The following is a 23,567-nucleotide window of genomic DNA, read 5'->3' as shown; positions in this document are numbered from 1 at the left end:
GACTTTTACAATAACATCCACTGATGGGATAGGGCCTGCTTGAATAGTTTGCATCTCACACTGCTTGTATGGGGCTTCACTGGGGTTCGAGGCCACATCAGCGCTGGCCTCCTGAGAGTTTCCCTGGCCTAAGGCTCAGGCCAGGACCGACTTACTCGGCGCACAAACCAAAGCCAGATTCTTCTGCCCGTCGGCACCACAAACTCAATGTGAGATATGGAAATCCAGCTGTGCTCTGCCTCCAGTGACTCAACAGTTTCCAATTTTTTCCTCACTAGTCGATGGGATGATACATACAGCAGACTTGACTCCAGCTGGCCCTATTGTATTGGATCTACAGCGACAGACAACAGGAGCCAGAAACTTTTTGTTCAAGTAGAGCCAGCAGATGTGACACTGAATAAACACAGACAGTCAATCTGCTGAGTAAGAAGGTATCGTTCATATAAATAACATACATCTAATCCTGCTTCCATTTTAAACCCAAATATGGGAATGCAAGATGCTCAGCACTCTGTAGATTTATGCTTTAAACAATGAGACAAAGTACAAGCAGATAACACACAGCCCCTCTGAGCGCAGTTTAGTTCTTGGTTCTTATCTGACTTTTGCTTTGAATTATTGTCAGATCTACAGCTTCCTCCAGGAAGAGCTTCCCACAGTGTGTTAACAGTCTGTCCATGCTAATGTCAGATGGAGTAAGCCTTATAAGAAGTATCTGCTGGTCCCTACTGCTTCTCCCAATGAACCTTAATTACAGAGCAATTAAAAGTATTATTCCAATCATTTTAACCTCACACATTTCAGAAAATAGACATTACACCCACTAAGGGGCTTCTAGAGGTCTCAGCGACAAGACTCGTTGGGCTTGACCTCAGAAGTGATACATTTTCTGCTCATTGGAAAAGTCTGCAAATTTGCTGCAGCCAAATATTATTTCATTAGAAAGCTAGTAAGGACATGAATTAGCGCACACAGAAATCTTCTGTTTAAAGGTGACATGCAATACCGACATAAGCTTGGCGCTTTGTTTCAAGAAAGCGCATAGAAAGCAAGGGAAATTGGTAGGCAAGTTTGATACAGATAATCTTTCTACTTGAAGGCTCTTACCATAAAACTGGGGCGACTGGCCTTCAACTCCATCACTGCAACATAACTTTGCACAGGCGTATATCTTCTTTTCATGAGTTCACAGACTGCTCATTACAGCATCACCTAACCTAATGCTTACCATGCATCCAGTGAGGATTCAAGAACCTCTAAAATACAAGGCAGTTTTTAGCTAAGAATTTGCTTTATTAAAAAAAAAAAAAAGCAGTAAGAGATTATTGACTATATAGTGTTTTTTTGTTTTAGTCTTACTGACAATCAGATATAATTTGAATTATACTCGCTATCACTGTGGTTGGTTCCCTCACTCAAAGGAATCATTTTGTTCATCCTCAAAACGCAGCCCCCAGTAAGATGGAATGATGTAATGCACAGCAGTTAAAAAAAGGAAGTAGGAAGAAAAAAGCATTATTACATTTCCCAGCATTTTCCATGGGATTAACCTCTATTCTCATTAGAGATTCATTTATTTACTTTTTTCATTTGCTAGTGAGCTCCTCCAAGACAAACAGCAATCTATTTGTTCTCTGAGAACCTGGGCCTGAAAGCTGCAGCCATCTGTCAGCGGGAAGGAGCTCTCTGTAACCGGCTGCTTGTTCATCTTTTTGCCTTCAAACCTGTTATAGATTTTAATTTGCTACTTAAATTATCGAATGAGACCAAACAGCTTTTGGTTACACATACATACACACAAAGTATTCTAAAGCACAAAATCAGATACGCAGAGCCCAGCAAGCAGGTCAATCAGAGCAGATTTTATGTTCTGACAAGGTCTTCCCATGACACCAGGTATTAATATCTGCTTTGGCAAGAGACTTTTCTCAGGAAAAAGAGCTAATGCAGACCTCACGATGTGCTGCAGAAGGTCTATTAAAGCATTACTGCAATAGAATTCAAACACCCAAAGACAATGGACAAGGGTGCCTCCTTCTGTGGAGAGCCACCAAGCTATTCCTGAAGATCATGGATTTCAAATCTATGCTCAGATAGAAGGAAATCAGATCTCTCCTTTACTGAGGTTCTGTTTTGTGTCCAGAATTGCCTGAGGCACTCAGTTCTTTGTATTTGTCCCCAGGATGAAAATGGACCACTCATATTTTGCTCTTTTCTCAGTCTCACCTTCTTAGGAGAAGCTTGTCAAAAGGTCCATGGAAAGTTTAAGTTATGGTAGTTGACCACTTTGTAATCCCAACCTTTCCAACATCCTCAAAAGATTCTAACAAACTGAAAAGGAGGGCAACAGGAAGATGGAAAAGCATATAGCTGAGGCAAAGAAGGGATTCATCTCCTTCAAGGAGAGAGCAGGTATCCAACTTTCAGAGCGCTTACCTGAGTGTCTAGACACCCTCCATATTCGATGGAGCATAACAAGTGAGATAATTGCCCTCAAAGGGGCCTAGATATTACAGCAGAAGAGATTCAACCCTCAAAAAGAAAGAAATGCACAGTGGAGGGGAAAAGCGAGCCTTTTGGGATCCTAAAATACTCGTTTTTGTTCTGGAACCAGACCTACGTGTTCCTGCAGATAACGGGATGGGTAAACTGACTGACTTGGCTTTGGGTATGCAGTGAAACCAGATCGAGTTATAGTGCTCAAACAACACACAACTTTTGCATCATGCTACCATAACTATAGTGTAAAAGCATTTACCCCATCCCAAACGGGAATACAGTGTATTTTCTTAAACCTATTTTGTTATAGTAAAAAAAAAAAAAAAAACAAAACAAAATCACTAACTCAATCAAGTTCAATCATCTCCCTGCAATTTTGGGATATACAAAGAGATATATCCCAAAATTTCCCCAAAGGGAATAGTTTTCTGCATTAACGCCATTTTAAAAATCAGTAATTTGGCATTATATGGTGCACAGCAGTTTACCTATACAACACACACACTCTGTATATTCTCACACAGATGCTACAGACCTAAAGGGAATTTTGAGAAAGGTAAAGAGTATTATCGGAAGAGAGACATTCCCAAAGGAAAAGAAGTTTTAACTAAACAGAACCGGATGGATTACCTCCGACAAACCAATTTTTCCTCCAAAAAGAGTTTAAAAAGAGTCAAGGCACAATAAAAAATACACAAGTGATGGCCTGGAGAAAGATGAGCAGAATCACATGCTTTTTCTGCCACACACACAAAACCAGAGAAGAATAAAAGAGAGAAGACTGAAAACCAGCAAAATGTTATTCAGACCCTGGAACACAGTGGCACTAGGCTTCAAGGAGACAAAGTCTGACAGATTCAAAGAGCCTCAGTAGCTGTTTGAATGTCTTACGAGCTCAGCCAAGTCCTTCTCAACTCAAGGCTCACAAACACGCAGAACAAGACAGTCGACCCTGGCCTGGAAAAGTCTGCCCTGCTGCATTTTCCTTCCAGAGCATCAGAGCCACACACCTGATTTCCTCTCTTTTGGGTGACCAAATTAGGACCTTTTGGAGCAGCTGCCTGGATCCCCGGGACCTGAGTCGATCCTCAATATATCCTGGCACCGTGAGCACATCTTGTGCCAGACTCTGTGCCCTGGAGCACGAGACTGTAAAGCAGCGTGCTTGCGTGTCTATGGAAACACATCAAATATCAACTCCATAAAGCTTCCTAATGCAAAGTAGCCTGCATTACACAGATGAGATAGAGGTGTTTTAATGTTTATCGGGATCCAGATATTTCTGAGCCTCGGTTTCCTCACTGTTCTTTAGGTTTCTAATTGGCGTTCTCAGTGCACTACAAAATTAGCTGAAGACAGTCCGTCTCCCTTCTCCAATATCCAATTCCCTTTTGCACGTGAAGTACCTTCTCCTTCACTCTTAAAAAGCATCATTCAGTAGTGAAGACCCTTTACATCAACTGAGCTTCTGCTCAGTTTCCACCTCACTAGTGTAAACTGGCTCTCCCGCACAGTAGTGGGTCTCTGAAAGGGCTTTTCCTTTTCCACCTAGAAACGACCCTGTGCCACCACTTGTTAAAGCGTCACTGTGAAATACAGTAACACCACAATATTGCCGTACAACAACGATGGGGAAAGCAGGTTAGCCTTACAATCAAAACATAATCTGTAGATGAGGAATTTCAGAATCAAAATTACGAAAATATATAGAGAGAGAGAGCTCACAAACGATGTATAACAGCCCCCTGCAGCACCATAAATGCCGGCTGGAGGATTCCTCGCGCTATCACATACGCTCCTTCAATACGCATTGCGTTGCATTGAACACTAAATCTCTGTTAAGGTCACAGCAGCACCGAGCCTTTAATGCATAGTATCGTTTCCGATTCTGGCATAAGCGCTTGCATTCTCTTTAAATAGCAACTCTAGCATCTGCAAAGTGCACTGGATCCTCAGGCAATGTTGTGATTTTCATTCCTTTTTACCATGACACCGAGGGCTAACGATCTCTCACTGGAATCGCGATGCTCTTTTGCGAGTAGGTTACTTCCCCAGGTTGAGCTCCATATCAAGAACGCTGGCTTTTGAAAACTGATCTCATACTTTATCTGAACCCGTGTTTTTACAACTGAAAGTATAATCTTCGATTTGCTGGTTTAAAAACGGCTGCTTCACTGTCTGCATTTCTCTTGGGCACGCATCCAAAAGGTAGTCAAAAGGAGCTACCCAATACATCTTAGCCTTCTGTTTTTCAAGGAGGCCAACAGATTCGGGAAAAATGGAACGTTTAAAATGGTACCAGGTACTTTCCGGTCACAACGCGTAAGGACTCCATTCAGCGCTAACCACATTGGGCAGATCAGCTCCCAGTGTCCTGAGAATTTAATTTGCATGTATTTTTCTCAATTTATACTACCCCCTCCCCAAAGAGAGAGAGAAAAAATAAGAAGAAAAAGCAGCTGCCTTTCACTGAAAGCAAAATCATAGGTTTTCCAGCCAGCAGGCAGAATTTAAGATGACCAATAGGAATATTTCTTTGGAGGATTTCCTCTCCTGTAATTATTAGTTGGCTATTTTGTGAATGTGACGAAATGCAGTAACGCTGGACGACACTAATGAAATGCAAATAGGTCAGGAAACTTAAAAGCCTCTTTCAGACAGGATAATTACTATGGAAAAATAACACCACCTTACTCAGAAAAGGTCTTCTCCCTGCGTGTGGCCACAGAAAACCCGCAGTGCGAGCCCACCTCCGATGAATACCGAGTCCACGCAATAAGGACGCTAACAAAGGGTTCCCTGTTGCCTAATGGGGCAAACCAACATCTTCATGGTACCTACGGTATTCGTGACACCCCTTTGGTGTGCACTATCTAACAAGGAGCTCACGTTCCAGCTTACCTCCTCCCCGACGTATTAACATGGGCGCTTTCATCTACACAGCTCCGTTTTTTCATGAAAACTTGGAGCGCCCTCAGCTACAAAATTCCCACATCTCTGGCAAATTTGACCGAAATCTGCTCAGGGGAATCACAAGTTACTAGAGGGAGATGGGCAGGCAGAGTGGTGGGGATTCACTGATGTCTAATAAAGACCAAGTTTCAGCTGCAGATTAAACACAAGTCAGGCAATCAATCAACTGCGAGACACAAATCTATCGGAAATCTGACTTCATTAGTGCTGCTGCTCACAGAACAAATTGTTTTTAATTCAAACCTGTCTAATAAATAGTATTTTCAGAAAACAAGGAGCATATACATTACCTCAGTAACAAAGAGAGTGCGTGGATCAATGATATCCAAGAAGTGCCTGAATCTGCCATAAAATGAAGTCTGGAAGACAGGAGAGAAAAAAAAAAAAAAAAAAAAGCATTCAGTTAGAAATTGCCTTTTCATCTTCTGCGGAGAAAAGCTGTATTTCCTCTGCAGAGCTAAGTAACCACTAAAAAAAAAAAAAAAAGAAAAAAAACCCATTCATTCACAATTTGCTTGTGATAGGAGGTCTGAAAGGAGAGGATGAGGACACTGACCCTATTAATACTCAGCATGGCAACAGAGATGCCAGAATAAAGTGCTATTACTAAGCCGTTAAAATATCCTTTACTTTCTCTCCCCAAAGAAATACTTCACCCAATCTAAGAGTGAGCCAGCCTAACATCTGGCCCACAGGGCACAGACTCCTGAGAGCAAGGGGAAGAGAGAGCTCTGTCCCCTAGCAGTCACCTGGTTGATCTTCCTTACGGTAATCATGACGGAGATGTCCCGCACCACAAAAAGGCATGGTATGCTCCTAGACCTCCTACGATGGGCATCACTATGGAAAGAAATCCCACTCCGCAATGCCTTTAACATTGTCCCCACGCTGCTTTTCCTGATTTCCGCCGGCACCCATTTCACGGGACCAACAGGACCACGCAGTCAGATGGAGCACGTGGTCATCATGTTGGTCAATATACACAGAGTAGAAGATGGACCATGAATTACGGTCTCGCCTTAACGTATGTAAAAAACAATAACTTAATGGTTTGAGCTTGTTCCTAGCTGCATGTTTGGAAAACATAGTGTTAACCTCCAGGACATTAGAATATGGACAACACCACGCTGAAATGCATATAGGAGAAAACTCATAAAGACTTCACAGAATTTGAGGAAAATCTATGTTCAACCCCGCATCCCCAAACCAGACCACCCCCTGCAACATGCTCACAGTACTAAGAACAAGGAGGACCGAAGACCAAGGGAAATAATGATAACACAACAAGGGAAGAGGGGTTTGGGTCAACCCCAGCGAAACACCCGCTGCTGCAGCCTGAGGCAGGCGGAGACACAGGGGACAGAGGCATAGTATAATTCACCAGGCAGGATGCAGGATGTGGCCCCTACAGGAACGGGTTGCATTTCGGACGCTTTCACACATGTGCTGTTGTAAGGCCCTGGGAGCTTCGTGGCTGGCGGATCTGGGCACGCTTGCGCACGGGTAACAGCGCGTACTGCCGCAGGGAGGATGCTGGCACGAGAAGCGACAAACCAGGCTGCAGGATCAGAAAAGGGTCCAGAGAACAGGGAGGAGAGCCTGAAAGAAGGGGAAGGCATCTACGAAACAGGCTGGAAAGATTATGGACAGCTGCAAAGCAAAGGGAGAGCAGCTTTGACTCGGTAGAAAAAAAATACATTTGCAATAATTAAAAATATATCTGAACTTAGGCAAGCCCAGAGCACTGGATCATGAAGTATGGACATTTTAGGAGCACTGAGGACACACGTACATCATCATTTAAACACAGGTCCACATTCACTCCCATCCTGCTGCAAGCACACGCGGATGTGGGCCGAGCACCAGAGCCGCGGAGGAAGAGAGAGTAGCGGCCCAAACTTTCATCCGAGCGCCCCGGGCGCTGGCAAGACCGCACGAACACGCGGCACGCCAGGCCAGCGGCCGCCGGCCCTCGCTCGGCTTCTCCCGAGCCGAATCCATACCGAGGAACTTGCAGCTGCTCCCGGGTCTGCTTCGAATCTCGCGGCCGAGGCAAAAATTCAGAAGGCCAACAGCGAAGGGGACCCCGCTGCTCTGCAGGCACGAGCAGGCCAGTCTCCCCTGCGAGCTTGTAGCGTGGAAGCATGCTATAAATGCAAGAAAAGGATACGGAGAGAGCAGCGAGCGCGGCATTTAATCACTGCCTGGCATCGTTTTACGAAGCCCGCTGCTTCTCCTCCGCTGAATCAGGAATGCCAATAATACTTATTCAGACAGAAACCGCTCTCAAACGGCGTAACAGAGAACGAGGGGGGCTTGAACACTCGAGTCACCTTTTTGTGGCGCTTACGCAGAGTTTCAGCTTAGGGGCGCAAGGGCAGGGAAGCCTACCGAACGCTAGTAACGCCTCGGGAGGCAGCAACCGTAGAGCAGCCAAGTTCGCTCCCGGAAAGGACAAACTGCCTTTATTCAGCTCGGAGAATTGCCTTGCTGTTATTTTCGATACCGGATTTCTCTCTGCTACGCTGTCCCCCACGCCGCCGGTGCCCGATGCCTTCCAGCGGGGCAGCGAGCGCCACGACCAGCGCGCGATTCAGCCGGTCGCCCACCGCTTTGCCCCGACCGGTCCCACGTAGCTTCTTTCTCCCGCCGCCCGTCCCTCCGCGTTTGCTGAACGGCAGCGCGAGGACGCAGAACAGTTGTAAGGAGGCGATTTAAACAAGAACAGGAGATGGAGCGGGGGGTTAGATGCCAGCGGTCTCAACTTCCCCACCGTCTCCTTGCTTACATCATCGCGGCACGCGTTTCACAGTGAGAGGTCAGCGTTAAACGCTCCTGGATTAGATTATTAGGGGGTTTTACACCCACTTTATGAAGGTGCAAATGACAACATAAGGCACAAGGAAGGGGGAAAGGGACCACGCTGTGCTCGTAGGTTAGAACGTGCGACACCGCATGATATCAGTGTTATTTTAGAACGACGGATTTAGAAGTACAAAGCTACCGAGGAGCCGGTCCGGCAGCCCGGGGACACGTCCGTTCGGCTCGGGTACGACGCTAATCTCGGTCCGATTCTTCAAGGCCGAGCCTTTAAAAGCAGCTCCCGTCTGCCCTGCTCAGTTCAAGCAGCCGCTGGCTCTGGATGCGTCTCAGCAGCCCAAAGCCACGGGAGCCAGGCCGGCTGCAGCCCCGTTCCCACGCCCCCTCCTCCTCCTCTGCCTCCCCGCGCCAGCGCCGACACTCATCTGCTGCTGCGACGAGCCAGTCAGGCAGCTAAAAATGCCAGAAGACTAATCCCTAAATGAGGGATTCATTTTCAGGTAGCGCTGTTGCCTGAAGCCGGTTTACCCTGTGGTCGGACAAGCCCCAGGGCAAGGGCAGGACCCCTTTGCTAGGGTCAGGACAACAGCCCTGACCTGGGCTACCCTGCAATCGCACATTAAGCTTTGGAGTACGGAAAAAAACCAAAAAACCCCAATACCCCCATGCAGAGCTGTTGACAAGTCTTTCAAACGCTTGCGGCTAACAACCACATCTTTCGTTTCAAGTGCACACATATACACGCACAGCCAACCAGAAACTGCGGCGGCCCGTAGGCAACAAAGTGGTTTCCCAGCTTTGTAGAACTTATAAGATCCGCAGGAAATAGTCTGGAGGCTCTCTGACGACTTTCCCCAAGAAGCAAAACTGCCCTTGCCTCTTAGCCTTCTTCCTGAAAACAGTCTCAAAACATAGCTGAGGAACCAAGAAAATTCATACTGACAGCAAGCAGCAGACACGGCGCCACAGACTTGCTAGGAAACGATGGTGCAGAGGGCCCTCTTCTCAAATACGACGGAGTGCTTCATGACGCTAGGTCACTTAAGACCAACGCTTTTCTGCTAACGGACAGGACGGTTTCAGCGTTTGCTTCTTTCATCCCCACTTTCGAAAGATGCAAGAAACTATGAAATTACCCTCTTGCCGCTGCTACTTCAAAGCGGAGGCAATAAGACAAACGTACTTTTTTCCTAGGCCAAAACACAAGGCAGGTTCTCAAGAACTTCTGAGCACCAGGGAACCACAGACTATCAGGCGGGTAGGCCTGAAATCTCATCCATCCTCCCTACCCTAACGCAGGCAACAAGACACGACTGATCACTCGTGGCTTCCACCTTCTTTTTAATTATCCCATGGCCTCTAAAATGCAGCTATATAAACTTGCTTTTCCTCGTTGTTTTTAGTATGAGCCCCTTGGAAATGAGCCCCCCCTCTTCAAACTCTCCGGTGAAAGGGATTACACACCTGCTGTAGACACGCTGCACGTCCATGCTGCTGCTGCTACCTAACCTCGAAAGCAGAAGGACTTTTGTCACGTCTAGGCTGAATCTCCATTACCATGATCTAAGCCAAACACTTCCTGCTCCATTTTCCAGATCCCAATAAACGGGATCTGCCGGAGCTCTGCGGCAGCGAGTTATTCTTTAACCTACGCCGACCTGGTGTGCAAGCTCCCAGGTTGGTTGTGGTTGCAATTACATCCCACCCGCACGCCTCATTACCACGAAAGGGTGGCACTGCTGAAGATAAGCTATTAGCAAACTTCTCACTCGGCTGTCTCTAATCCAAGTTTCTTCAAACACAGCAACTGCATTAAACCTCATTTACTCCCACGTCCAGGCCAAGATTTTAAAGAGCAGCTTTGTTAATCAAGCATCAGGGGAAAAAGGGAAAAAAAAAAAAAAGATCGGTAATTGGTGAAAAAGCACTTCTGCCTTTCTCCTGCTTCTCCCCCTCCCATGAACACTCAAGCTGGGCTCAGTCACAATCAAAACAATTGGGGGGGAAAAAAAACAAATAAAACTCCGCCTTGGGTAAGGAAGCAGCAAAAATCAAAGGGAGACAAGTACAAGAATGGGAATAGCAGGAATTTCTCAGGTCCAAGTCTAAACTCTCTGGAAAAGTCATTTGCTTCTCCATGCCTTGTTTCCCAGGATGAAAGGAGGAGTGAGGGGAAGTATGCCTTTTACCAACAGTATGCGAGTCCGAACAAGTTTTTTTTTTTTACTCTGAAGAACGAGCACATCTTTCTCCGGGAGAACGCAGCAAAAGCTCCCTTTCCGCCTAATTCACTGCCGCTTGCGCTTCCGACACCGAGCACCAGACAGCGGTGAACCAAACTCAAGCTCTGGGCAAAGCTTTCTTCTTGAGGTTGCCTCCGAACGGCTGGCTGCCTCGCCAACTGCGCAGCCCTCCGAAGCAGCAGCCTGCGTACCAACACCGTACAGCCACCAAGCAAAAAAGCCAAACCCCTGTGGTCGATTGAACTGCTGTCCAGTTATGGGACTTTCCATCTTTTCCTTCTTCAGGAGACCATGAAGAGCTGCTTTACTCCTGGGCCTTGTTGGATGCCTTTCTATCTGTTAAGAAGCAGAAGCTGACCTAGGTTTAGTCTCCTGACTAGGAGCCAGTAAATCTTTTTAAATTAGAGGTAGTTACTTGTTTCACATAGACATACATGCGAAAGAAGAGTTAAAAAAAAAAACAACCTAATCTCCCCAAAATTTAGGGGTAAATCAGATCAGATCTGACTGTTGCACCTCAAATGCATCTCGCCATGCATAATTGCAACGCTGCTGCTCGCAAAACAGGCACCGATTATGAATTTGCTCTCCAATTCTTATTTGAACACTTTCCTGCAAACACTGGATTTCTGCAGGACTAGGGAGGAGAAAAAAAAAACCCTACACACAAACAGCCACAACGTAAGAGACTGCTTTGCAGACAGTGACACAACCGAAAAGAAGTGCTGAAGAACTTATTTGGTTCTAACAGAAATAAAAAAATTGGTTTCCATAGTACTGTTAAGGGCTCAAACCAGAGACCTCCTAAGTACCTCGCCTTACTTTCAGTTATGCCCTGACATTTTACACTGACCGGCTACTCAGGCTTCACTGAACGATGCACAACTTGGCTGTCACTTTTATTCAGAATTAAACATGACACTCCCATCACACAAAGAAAAACAACACCTCTGTGCAAGTCCTTTATTCAGATGTCTCAAGCAGCCAAAAGAAAAAAGAAAACCAAAAAGAAAACCCTAGAAGTGTTCTGGAGACACTTACAGAACTTTTAGGACTCACTTAAGAAGAATGGAGAAGCCCCTAAAAATCCAAAAAGACCTCATTTAAAAATAGTTGGAAGGAATAAAGTCAGAACTGTATTTCCGATAGGTTCTCCTTATTGTTTTTGTATTTATCATCATCATCAAAAGCTATTTAAAATGTGGTATTATTCTATATCAGACCAGACTGCCACGTTCTCCCGGGGTTTCTGCGGGAGAGAGATGCCTCACTGAAAGTCTAAGTGACGGGAAAATAAGGGAGCAACGTCACCTAAAGCACAAGATTGCAGTTTCTTGGTTTTAGACTTCTCTTCTGGAACTGCTTGAAGCTCTGCCATTGCCATCATAAGCCTTTGCTTTCCCGGGGCACGGCTGCTTCCTTTTTAGGGTAGTTAAAGGGCTTTTTGGCAATTCCGTTTCACGCAGGTACGCAAGCTGCTTCAGGTGTCCGCGGGAAGGGTGCCACGACAAGCTCCCGGGATGCAGGGCGAGCCTGGGAATGCCAGCCGGTCATTTATCACAAATCCCGAGAAGAGGGAATTGGATTTTACGTGCCTTTTAGATGCGAGTTCAGTTACGTTGCTCAAGTGCTCTCAAGCTAACTCGCTCTTCCACTCTCTCTTCTTTCTGTCATCCACAGATCACTTCCTCTGTGTGAGCTTCCAACGCTCTCTGCTCCCTCCTTTCTCCAGACCCACATTATGCCCCCGTTCATCCAGTAAGGGGGCAGCAAGGTATTTCCAGCTCCCTCAAGGCTTGAGCTGGATAAACCAACTTTGCAGCCATCCAGCAAACGAACATCATGTCCAATAACTCCTCCGACAAACGACTAGCGTGGAGGATCATGTCCTGCTGCCCAAGAACTGCCCGTACTAGCACAGTGGCAACCGTAATGCAAATTTAAACTGGAATCATCCTGAATTTTCATTTACTGGGATTATTTCCAGTAGCTTGAAATTCTGGCCGTCATATTCCATGCAAGGGACGGAGCTCCAGAACCAACACGCCCCAAAGCTTGACCTTCGGCTCCCAACTATCCATCCGGCATCCTTTTTTTGCCATTTTATTCTTGTAACAGCTGTTGTAGTAAATGGCGATTTGGAAGAAAACTGAATAACACAAATTTCCTGTGATTAATCACAGCTATTTTGGTACCAGTTCTCACCAGCCTGCAAGCAAGATTAAGTTCTGAAAAGTGGCTGGGAATATTAATTCCCTTCCCCAGCACAGCAGTTCATAGAGAGCAGGGGAGTACATTACAGCTCCAGTTCAATTAAATCGCGGTGCTGCAGGCCATGTAAGATCCAGCTGACTCCAAGATAAGTAGCACAAGAATGAAAATACTTCTTGCAGGCGCAAGAAATTTGGAGAGAAGGGCAGCGAGAGATAGGTAAATGACCAACGGCAAACACTTGTTCATCACCCGAATTTAAAGAAGGTGGGCATTCCTCAAGACTGCATGCAAACTGCGAGCAGATGCTTAGGAAACTGGACAGCCCAGAGGAATAATAGGAGACACGCAGAATTTTACCAGTTTAATTACAGTGTGATTTTTAAAAGGATTTAATTAAGTCAGAGCAAAAGGCACATAGACTTGTTTTTTTCTAGCCAGACTCAGGCTTACGTCAGCTTGCTTTAAATTAATTAGGAAGAGATTTAAGCTAAACTAGGAAAAGGAGAGGAGAAGGAAAAGGGAGGGGGGGGGGGAAAAAAAAAAAGAAGAAATCAAGCAATTGAGCAACCGCACTTTGGCAAGGTACTGCCTGACAGCAGAGCTGTGGTAATTGCAGGCATATTTGTAGTCCGCCCTATTACAATGCGATGAAGACAGTTCAGGCTCTGACTTTACAGTATGAAACGGCTAAACGTCTCTCCAGGATCAGATCCTGCATCTCAACCGATAGCTGACAGCTTGGGGACCTGCAGGGACAGGCCTGCTCACAAACGCAACCTGGAACAGAGCATGGAAGCCTTGCAAGGGTGTTACACAAAACCAACGTTTTCTTTCCCAGGTGAAAGTTTAAATGCCCTGACAGAGCCTTAGGGAAGAGATGAAGCCTTCATTTTCCACCCGCAGAAGAGCTGGTGGCCCCCCAGTCCTACCTTTCCCCCAGCACTGCAAACTCTGGACCTCTTTCACGGCCTCTGAAGTTTGCCCCCACGTTGGTTGTGACCCTTGAGTGACAGATTCCCACCTTACCGCAACCTGCTCAGCCTCACATGGGAGCATCTGTATAAGCGCTTACAACGACTGCGCAGAAGACAAGGCTGCAGAGTCCTCCGATTCGAGGGGATTCGGGGGGGGCACGTGCACGCAGGTGTGCGCACGCATAGCCAGGGTGCTGGTAACACCACCAACTGCTCCCCCAGCTCTGGGCAGGGGGTTTCATCTTGTAGTACAAGACATAAACAAACAAATTCTCCGTTTTAAATCCAATCCTGGCTGATAGAGACGTAAAAAAAGCCAACCGATGGCTTTTTTGGCAGATGATATGAAGTTAGCAGATAAACATCAAACCCGAAGGTGTCTGCATTTCCTCTTCTCCTATGCAACTCGTCTTCAAGCATGTGTTCACAGAATCCAATAGATTGCACAGGATAAACAGGGTCAGCACCTCTCTTCAGGACTGAGAAAGCCACGTTTACAGACAGCAAACACCATTTAGCGTATGCCAACCTCATCTCAAGCAGCTTTTAAGCACTGGGTTGGACCTACTTGCATACAAAAGTTAAAGCAGATGCAAATACTTCTTGCCTTCTGGCCAGCTGTGAGCTGCTTTAAACATTATTCAAAGCATCATCTCTTGACAAATTAAGACGGTAGATCTCAAGCCACGTGGGCTAATAGCCCCAGCTTCTCACCAGTGTCCGCTGCTGTAGTGGCCTCCTACTCCCAGTTCGTCGCCAGTGAACTTGCCAGTTCCCTAAGCAAAACTGCACGGATCAGCTCTAACTCCAGTAACTACAGCACAGCTGGATCTGGAAGGGACCATTCTTTCTTCACCTCAAGAGCCTGACAGACCTCATGGCAAAAGGCTTTTAAATGAGGCAAGATTTAAGAAAAGCCGTTCTCCACAGTGATCTTCCGGGGCCACTAGGAGAAAGGAGTCCCATTCACTTCCTTGAGCGGGGAGGGGAACACACACATTAATCGAGGCAGTATGAGCAGAAACTGGACTTCTGTGTTAGCTTTACCCTGTTTGTTTTATTTTTCTCGTTTCTCCTGCCGCCCCAAACCGAGGCTTTTGGCAATTACTCTACGCAAGCAGCAAGCCATCAGGCTCCTGAGAGGCATATCTAATCAAGAGCTGCTTTATCTGTATGTTCTTGCAAGGGTTATCATGGACACAGGAGCCATGTGGTTTCGTTAATGGGGTAATAAACCCCGTTGTGTGTTAAATCTATCAGATTAAACTAATAGAGAGCAGGAAATAATGATTTTTAGCGCTAAACGTCCTTATAAGATAGCTACGAGATTAGCATGTGTTCAGTTCAAAGACTGAAGATATCTGCAAGGTCAAGCTCTGACAACAGCGTGTCTCTAATTATGTTGTTAATATTGCAGTCATAAAAGTGACATGTTTGGCCAACAGAAAAAAAACATCCTAAGCATATGATGGACTACATGACCGCAGACAGCTTCCAGTGAACACACACACTGAACTGTTCAGGGATAAAAGAGTTTACAGGTCTTTTGGGGGTTGTTCCCCTCTATTTCCCTCTCCTTCCCCTAAAGGATCTGGGGCTTCTTCCTAGCCAGCAAATATAAACACGCAGAACTTGTTATCCTGCGTTATAAGGGAGATCATTTAAACGCCGGCTGCGAAGAAAGTTACTTTGCTTCTTGTTCAGCTCTTCTGGGCGAAGTTCACAGCCCTCCCTGTAACAGCTCGCACAACCTTGTGGGACTGTTTAAACCCTCAATAAAGATAGAGCAGTATGACCAGTGCTACCCTTATCTAGCACTTCACACTACCATTTGGCAAACGACCTACACCCACACCTTACTTGGTCTTTGCAGGAAAGGCTTCCTCTTCTCTTCTGATAGAGGGAAAAGATGTTTCATTTGTACAGGGAAAAGCAGGGGGCCAGGGACAATCAAAAAAGGCTGCCAGACCCCAGAGCACTGGGAACATGCTCTAGGAGGGGGAGCGCTCGGCAAACCTTTTAAGAAAGGGGTACACTTAATGAACTGAAGCTAGCTGCCAGGAAATTGAACCCGTATCACTTGGGTCCTCAAGCCTAACACCCTTATTTCTTCTTTCACCTGAAAATAGTCCACTTTTGCTAGTAAGAGCCTTAACCTTATTCCCCCCGCCCCGCAAAAAAAAGTGACTTGACTCAATGTGACTTGTCCAAAGATCAAGAAAAACAAGTGAACTGGAAAGTAAGAGGTGGGAGAAGGGGAATTTAATAATTTCCAATGCTTCTGCAGGCTACAGATGTTTTCTGCCAGCTGTCCCAAATTCTGCTTGGTTTCTTTCTTGGGGCTCTGGATACTGAAAAGAGTGAAGCCATCCTGTCTCCTCTGAACTCAATCCCCAGAAAGCCGAGTTTTCTCTCCAGAGTTTTTGTTCCTAGCACACAACTTTCCCTTGTTTTCTTCCTCCAGGACAAAGATGCTTAAGCAGCTCCGCTGTATCTCTTGCGGCCCTAGTTTTAGGCAGGTCCCCTCTTAAAGGGGCACAGCCTTGCTTCCAGCTAGCATTTCAGTGAAAAAAGTGGATAACGTCATTATAAAGGACAACTAGAATTTAAATAATCGCCCTAAGTGCCACTAGGGCTTTACAAAACAGGTAGACGTCCTTTGTTAACTGGACTGCTTAAGGCCCAGACCTTCGAAACAGCTATAATGCCGCAACAGGCCACCTAAAGAATTTGAAAGCAGGCACTCGAGCTGCGGGGGGAAACTCTTTGAACAGCCGATAAAAAAAAGGATCATCGCATTTCAGGTGCACTTCCCTCACGCCAATGTAGGTGTTCTTCACCAGCACCATGCAACAGCCCCGGAGACTTCAGTTTTCCGACAAACAATGAGGTCAAGGTGAAAAAAAATAAGTACCAGTTTCCTCTCCCTGAGCCAGGACAGAAGATCAAGGAGCTCACATCTGAGTTAGAGTTAAAACCTTTGCACCAGGTCACGTCACGGGAGAGGACGTCTGGCTGACCAACTCCAGCGCTTGAGGAAAGGCGAGGATCCTGTACTCCAAACCACAGCGGGGCAGCCGGACTCTAACACACCTCTCCGGGCGCGGGACTGGAGCGGGTGCCCCGCAGTACAGCCTCTCTTGCTCCATGACCCCGCAAAGCTGCCGGATCCCAAATGGGGCTGCCCAGCCACGTTTTGTATGCGGACACATGGAGCAGGAGAGAGGGTACAGTGCTGTGGGGGAGCAAGATCCAGCAGCACGAGCACGGGATTTGCCGAGCAAAACTTCCCAGGCTGATTGGAAACACCACCAATACAGGGTAGGTCTATCCTACGCTGCAGTACCCCGCCGATTCCCACCAGCGGTTCAGTGGGAGCTCTTGCAGGGACAGGTTTCTAGCAGTCTCCATCGCTCGTCTACCTTGATGCGCTTGGAGCAGTCAGTATGGGGCAGCAGCAGGCAACCCATGCTCCAGCGCTCACCACGGCTCCTGCTACTGGATTGCCACACTGCTTAACAGCAGGAACAGAAAATTTTACAGGAAAGGACCGTAACCACTAGAGATGATAGGGGATATGTATTCAGAGCTTGGAGTGGCCCTCTCAAAATACCCTCCCATCAAAGCACCCAGCTCCAAGGGTGCTTCCTCCAACAGCAACTCACCCTCTGGGACATGGGTGGATTTCCACACAACTCATTTCACAGAAGCCTCAGTTAAAAGACAGGACAGCTCTGTTCAAATACGTATGCAATCATTAACATCCTGCCATACCCCTCGAAACATTTTCTAAATGTTGCTACAAGTGACAGTCACTCCTTAATGAACAGAATGCACCGATTCTGTGCCTGACACGCTGCCAAGTGTGCCTCGAATCATCTGTGGTGTCTAGAAGGGAGTAGCATCTCCTCCTCCTCTCCTTATTAAAAAGCTCTGTCTCCTCAGCCCGAGCATCCCTTGGCTTATGCAGACAGGCAGATTCTCAACACGGGGAAATAACCCCTTGGTGTAGAAGGCTTGTTACTACAAGCTCCCTCCACCAGCAGGATGACCTCCTGTCCTGTGCCGCAGTCACGTGGCCAGCCTGCTTCAGATATATGTCAATAGAAAAAGAGGCACGTATATCTGTTTTCTAAAGTGTTAGCACGGCACAGGAAACCAGCAACTGGACTTCTTCACAACCAAAATAGGTGGCTTCAGTCAAGCAAATCTAAGGTCTGCACTTAGCAGATCAGACGGCTGGCCAATAGCGGTCTTGTAGCTTGGACTTCAAGTGCGCAGCTTGTGGACTTCAAGCAGACAGTGGAAAGAAAGTTTCCTCGGAGCTTTCCCCAACAGTCAGAGGTAGGAGGGAAAGAGGACCTATCAACAAGCAGATTCTTCCAACTCATTCTTGAGTTGGTAGCTAGGGACAAGCAGTTTGAAACAATGCCTCATTCCTTCTCAAAATGGTCTTATCCAGCTCAAGAAGGAAATCAATAGTAGCTAAAGTAGATCACATGAACTTTGTTAGCCATACCAGAAGTCTGCTATTGCTCCAGGAACATGAAGAACAGCCTTTGTCAGCCAAGCTATAGTAGGGAACCTGAGGATAACTTCAGCATCCATGGAAGGAGTATAGTGGAAACAAACCATGCCAGAACTTGCACTGGCTTTTCTAACCTCTGCATTCTTTATCAGGCCAGTTTCTGTTTGTTTCAGGCCTTTCTAATTATTTCCAAGTCACTGGATATCCAGAGAACTGGGTAGCTGTTTATGTCTACAGTTTCCTAACCTCCTATGTCTTCTGAAGTCATGTATCCTCATCCACAAAGTCAGCTGTGCCAATGCAATACCTCATCTAGAGTGCTTTTATGAACACCAGGCTTCTTGCCAAGTGATAACTGTGATTATGGAAATAGGTACTTAGATGGTTAAGCGGCCATGTGAATCAACAGTCCAAAAATCGCTTCTCCACAGCATTTACAGCCAGTTGGCACAATGAGGTCAAATTTTCTTTCTGCCCCACCTGGATCTGATCCAGAAATCCTGCAGCCTTGCTCATTTGAGGACCTCACCTTCAGTATAGCTCCTTCAGGGACTTCCCCACCTTTTTCCTCCCACTGCTGCCAAGTCCTACCAGGGCAAATGCAAAGAGCTTCTCTATTGTGCCATTTCCCAGTCCCACCGCAGGCAGAGCAAGGTGACAAGAGACAGGAAGGTCTGCAAGCTATCTACACCAACGCTCTCACCGTTGTGCACAGGTCGCAGTTTCCCAAAACATCCCTTAAGAAAACTCATTGCATTTCTGTACTGTTTCAACCTAAAGCAAGTGCAAAGTAGAGATCTTAAACCACCATGTATAGAAACAGCAAACACTCTAGCACAAAACAGCATAAAATTACACTGCTTCCATCCTTTAATTTTTTGCTTTAATGAACCAGCTATTTTGTTAATGACAGCCTTCTATGCAAATTTGCATGCAAGCAGGCTTTCTTGAGGTCCAGCATTTGCTAAAGAGAGAGAGAGATCTTACAACACACCATGAAACCTGTTTTTGTGTATCAGGACAACCCAGTTTTCCCTCTGACATAAAAACCCACAACAACAACTTCCATCAGTTCCCTCACAGAAGAGGGACCCATCAAGGCCTAACAGGTTTGACGAGGAAGTCCCTCAGCTGCAGCTCCCCAAGATGAGGCAGAAGCGTTGCTGTGTCCTTGGCATATACACTCCGCTACTGAACAACATCAACGAGGAGGCACAGGGACCTCCTGGGCCAAGGGGCCGCTGGCCACGGGATCGCGCCCTACGCCGGGGTCAGGGCGCCGCAGGCCACTCTGGGGTGGCCCCATCCAGCGGGGGCCATGCAAGCAGCCGGGGACATGTCACCGCTGCCTCGCGGGCTGGGAGCCAGCCCCACCAAGGGCCAGCCCTGCTCCTCACCTCCATTCAACCTTGGGCTCCCCATCACCACCTGCGAGGAGCAGGGCCAAGTACCGCACGCAAGCCCTGCCCAGGACGGGTGAGGGAGCACGCTGGGCGTCCTCCCCCGAGGCAGGGGACGACCCAAAAGCCCGGCTGCGCAAAGCCATCGCTTCACCAGCTGCAGAAGCGCATCGAGGCTCCCTGCGCCCAAGAGCGGGGCTCGAACCCGCCACCCTCGCGCTCCGCGCCGCGTCCCGCACCCCCGGAGCCACAGGGGCACGGCGGGAAGCACCAATCACCGCCCGCCGCGGGAGCCACCACGGGCCGGGGGCGGGGGGGGGCTATGAGTGACACCCCGGCGGCCCAATGGGAGGGGGGCTACGCGCCAATCAGCGCACGGCCGTAGGCGAAGGCGGGCGAAGGGGGCGGGGGGGGGGGAGGCTTCTCCTCAGCGGCGAAGTCCGGTGGGGGCGGGGGGGGGGGGGCGCGACGCCGCGCCCGGGAGGGGCCGCTCCCGCCGCCGTGCCCGTCCCCCCACACCCAGCCCTCTCGCCCGGCGGCCGTACCTGCTCGAAGCGGGGCTTCCCCAGCTGGAAAGGGGGATAGTCCGCCGGCTCCGCCATTCCCTTCGCGCGCCGCAAGCGCCACTTTAAACAGCCTCCCCCCGCCGCCGGGCCCGCCCCTCGCCGCGGCGCCGCGCTGATTGGCTGCGGCCCACCGCAGCTCCCGCGCGGCACGCCGGGAGATGTAGTTTGCCACCTCGCCCGGCGCCTCTCGGGAAATGGGGTTCGAACTGAGGCGGGAGGCGGCGGGGAAGCGGATGCTGGGAAATGGCGCCCTCCCCCCCCCCTCCGCCGGCCAATGGGGGGTGGGCGCGGAGGACGCAGTGCAGTATGGGAGATGTAGTCCGGAGCGGGGCGGCGCCCCGGGGCACGACGGGAAGTGTAGTTTGGCGGGAATCTGTGAGGGGGCCGAGAGGGAGGCGGGTGGCGGCGGGAGCAGGGAATGGGGGCAGCATGGAGAGGGCCACGGGGGGGGGGGAATCTCCTCAGAGCGGGGCTGTGTAAGGCTCCTCCGCCATGTGGGGTCGCAGGGCAGACCCCATCCTGCCTCCTCCTGCCTGGCCCCGCTGCTACCCTGCCCCGGCTGCGGGGGGCGCGAGGCCCACAGAGGGACATGGTGGGTTTGGCTCTCCTGTGGCAGTGTCTTCCTTTCTTAGAACAGTTTATTCCTTTCTTAGGACAGTTGAATTTAGGAACTAACAGAAACTTCACAGGCAACGGGCCACCACTGGATGAGAATTATGTTCTTCCTTTGCCTAAAAGCCGATATACTTCATGGTGCGCGTTTCTGACCAATTCACTAAGGAATTCATTCCAAAACGTTCTTAATTTTTGGTACTCAAATGCCATTTTCTCCTTGACACAGCAGCTAGAATATGTATGGTGACATAAGGCTGCTGGGATGCACAAGAACATGACACGGAGTGCAGACATTTGCCTTAACGCTAGAGACTGTTCAAGCAAATAATAATGCACAGCAAGATGAAAGCTCAAGAGGTCCTGAATAAACTCAAGATTCAGCATTTCCTTGGGGAAATATGTATTCTTACTTTGGCAGGAGCCTAACAATTGCTATTGACCTTTAAAATATGCGATTAAATATAAAGAACAGGAAGCCTAGAAGTAATAAGTTTACTGTGATGCAGACTATTTGTCTGCTTCATCGGTATTATGACTTGTAGAATAAAACAAAGATTTGAGCGGGACTGAGAGCCTAAGGGATGCATATGAAGAATTCTGTTCTCTAGATTAGTAGAATAAGAAGTGTCTGGCCCTTCGAATGCCTGCAAAATTGTTCAGAGGATTAGGATCAATTGTCCTAGGAAGAGCAAAGAGCCAAGGATAACATTGGAGATGCAGATGAAGTAGGGAATACAATCAGGACACGAGAGAAAGGCTTGGCACAGTAGAAGTAAAGGCACCAGAATATAGAGCAGTTCATAAACAGACCTTCCAGCTAAGGACGAGTTAAACAATGTACCAGAAAAAAAAAAAAAAACCTTATTTTTTGCTATGCAGTGAAAAACATAAACATCAGAACATTTTGCTGTGGGAATGCTGCTCTACTTCATGGGAGCTGTAATGCTTTGTACTCCCTTTCCATCTGCAGCAGCAGCAACGGTTTTTAGGCCAAGTCCCCACTGATCCCCTCTACTGAATCTCAAATCTATCCTGCAGTTTCAGGCAGAAAAAGGGGCGCAGCTCAGGGCCTGCTGCAAATATGATACCTTATGTCACTGCCAAAGTGCTTGCCCCATCGTAGCTGGCCGAACAGCGGACGAGAGGCTGTGCTGAGCCGCAGCAGGGGAAGGCAGATCATGCCACCCCCACCCAGGCCTCACGCTGTCCTACTGCAGCTCTGCCCGGGCTGCACTGCAGCCTCAGCCCCGTGGTTGTATTTGCTTAAGGGAGTCCTGTGGCGTCACTCAGGTTATATGAGAAGGGCAAAGTTAAACCTCGCTTTACTAGAGCTTTAATCTGCCACGGGAACTTGGTTCATGAAAGAAAAGAGGGCTGAACAGATGGGGAAATCCAAATTAATGGCTGAAAAGCACCGTGGTGAGATAGAAGGATTTTGCTTCTGCTGAAATCAACCAAAATATGCCAGGATTTTTATGACAAATTAGTTTTCTATATACTGGAAACCCACCATCAACCAGTGGTGACACTGAGACTCTTTACAGCCCCAAACCAAATTTCTGCATCTACCTTTTAAAGGCTGTTATTTTGGAGAGCCCATGTTGTGATGTCTGGGACCCCAAAACTGTAACACAGAGCCCAAGACAGCACTGCCGAAGCATATATACCTACCCCTTCCACAAGCCCTAGAGAGCAGGATTCCTGCCTGAGGGTAGGATCAGTTAGCAAGAATTTTTTTCTGGTGCTGTCATGTTTGGAAATCGATAGGTGACCAGAGACTTGAGGGGCAGGAAAGAACTTCTACCAAAATTTAAAAAAATGACATTTTCTCATTTCTTACTCATTGTCCATTAGAGATACTGCTCAATGAAAATCAGATTTTAGCTGATTTATATCTGATATAATTGATATATATGTTAATACCTCCTGCACTGCACCAACCTGCTCCATCAGCAAGCTTGTTTCAGAGACAGTCTGATGACATCCAGCATCACAGCTCCCTTTGTCCATTCTCTGCCTTGCTGTGCTGTTAAGGATGAAAACGTGACCTCTCTGGGGATGGAGGATGAGCAAAGATCTGGTCCAACAGCCAGTTTTACTTACCAGAGTATATCCCTTGCTGTCCTTGTACCCTGTCCTCAGAATTAGTTGTTTGCTTGTTTTAATCAAACACAGTTGTGGTGCAGACTCTGCTTTGGGTGCTTGCAGGCTTCTTGTGGCACACTGTCTGTGCAGGTGAGCGTGGGTCTGACCTTACTTTCAGACTGGCTACATCCACACTTCAGCTTTGTCTGCACTACTGTTCCCTTTGTCCTTATCCCTCTACTCGCAGTGTGATTTTTAGCCCTCATCCTGAAGAGGAGCATGTAATCGAGGTTTTGATTTTTCTAAGCAGGGTCTAACACTGCTTCAAGCTCTAACCCTGTGTTAGAAAAAAAAAAAAAGTTGTTATGACTGCTACATTAGGAGGCAAGTCCTTGTTTTTAGGCCAAGTCCCCACTGATCCCCTCTACTGAATCTCAAATCTATCCTGCAGTTTCAGGCAGAAAATGGGCGCAGGGCCTGCTGCAAATATGATACCTTATGTCACTGCCAAAGTGCTTGCCCCATCGTAGCTGGCCGAACAGCGGACGAGAGGCTGTGCTGAGCCACAGCAGGGGAAGGGAGATTTTCCTCCTTTTCCAAAGGTTTCATTCTATATTTTACACAAGTAAACTCATCAAAATCGTTAG

The 23,567-nt window shown here is 47.7% G+C and overlaps 1 protein-coding gene across 3 annotated transcripts in view; it reads right to left on the bottom strand.

Annotated features, from left to right (window-relative positions):
• Positions 1-20,395, bottom strand: part of SFXN5 (sideroflexin 5) — a 111,025-nt gene extending 90,630 nt beyond the window's left edge. For 2 of the 3 annotated variants that reach the window (XM_068943844.1, XM_068943842.1), the window contains exons 1-2: positions 20,200-20,340; positions 5,766-5,834 (exon numbers count right to left, since the gene is read on the bottom strand). In XM_068943844.1, the coding sequence (XP_068799945.1) occupies positions 5,766-5,834; positions 20,200-20,256 (126 nt within the window). In that variant the 5' untranslated portion in view covers positions 20,257-20,340. Of the gene's footprint in view, positions 1-5,765; positions 5,835-20,199 lie in introns of all 3 variants that reach the window. The other variant, XM_068943846.1, reaches the window with a different exon arrangement.
• Positions 20,396-23,567: the final 3,172 nt, after the last annotated feature.

Source organism: Struthio camelus, chromosome 4 (assembly GCF_040807025.1).
Source record: "Struthio camelus isolate bStrCam1 chromosome 4, bStrCam1.hap1, whole genome shotgun sequence".
NCBI classification, from domain to species: Eukaryota; Metazoa; Chordata; class Aves; order Struthioniformes; family Struthionidae; genus Struthio; species Struthio camelus.
This window is presented reverse-complemented; position numbering and strand designations above follow the sequence as displayed.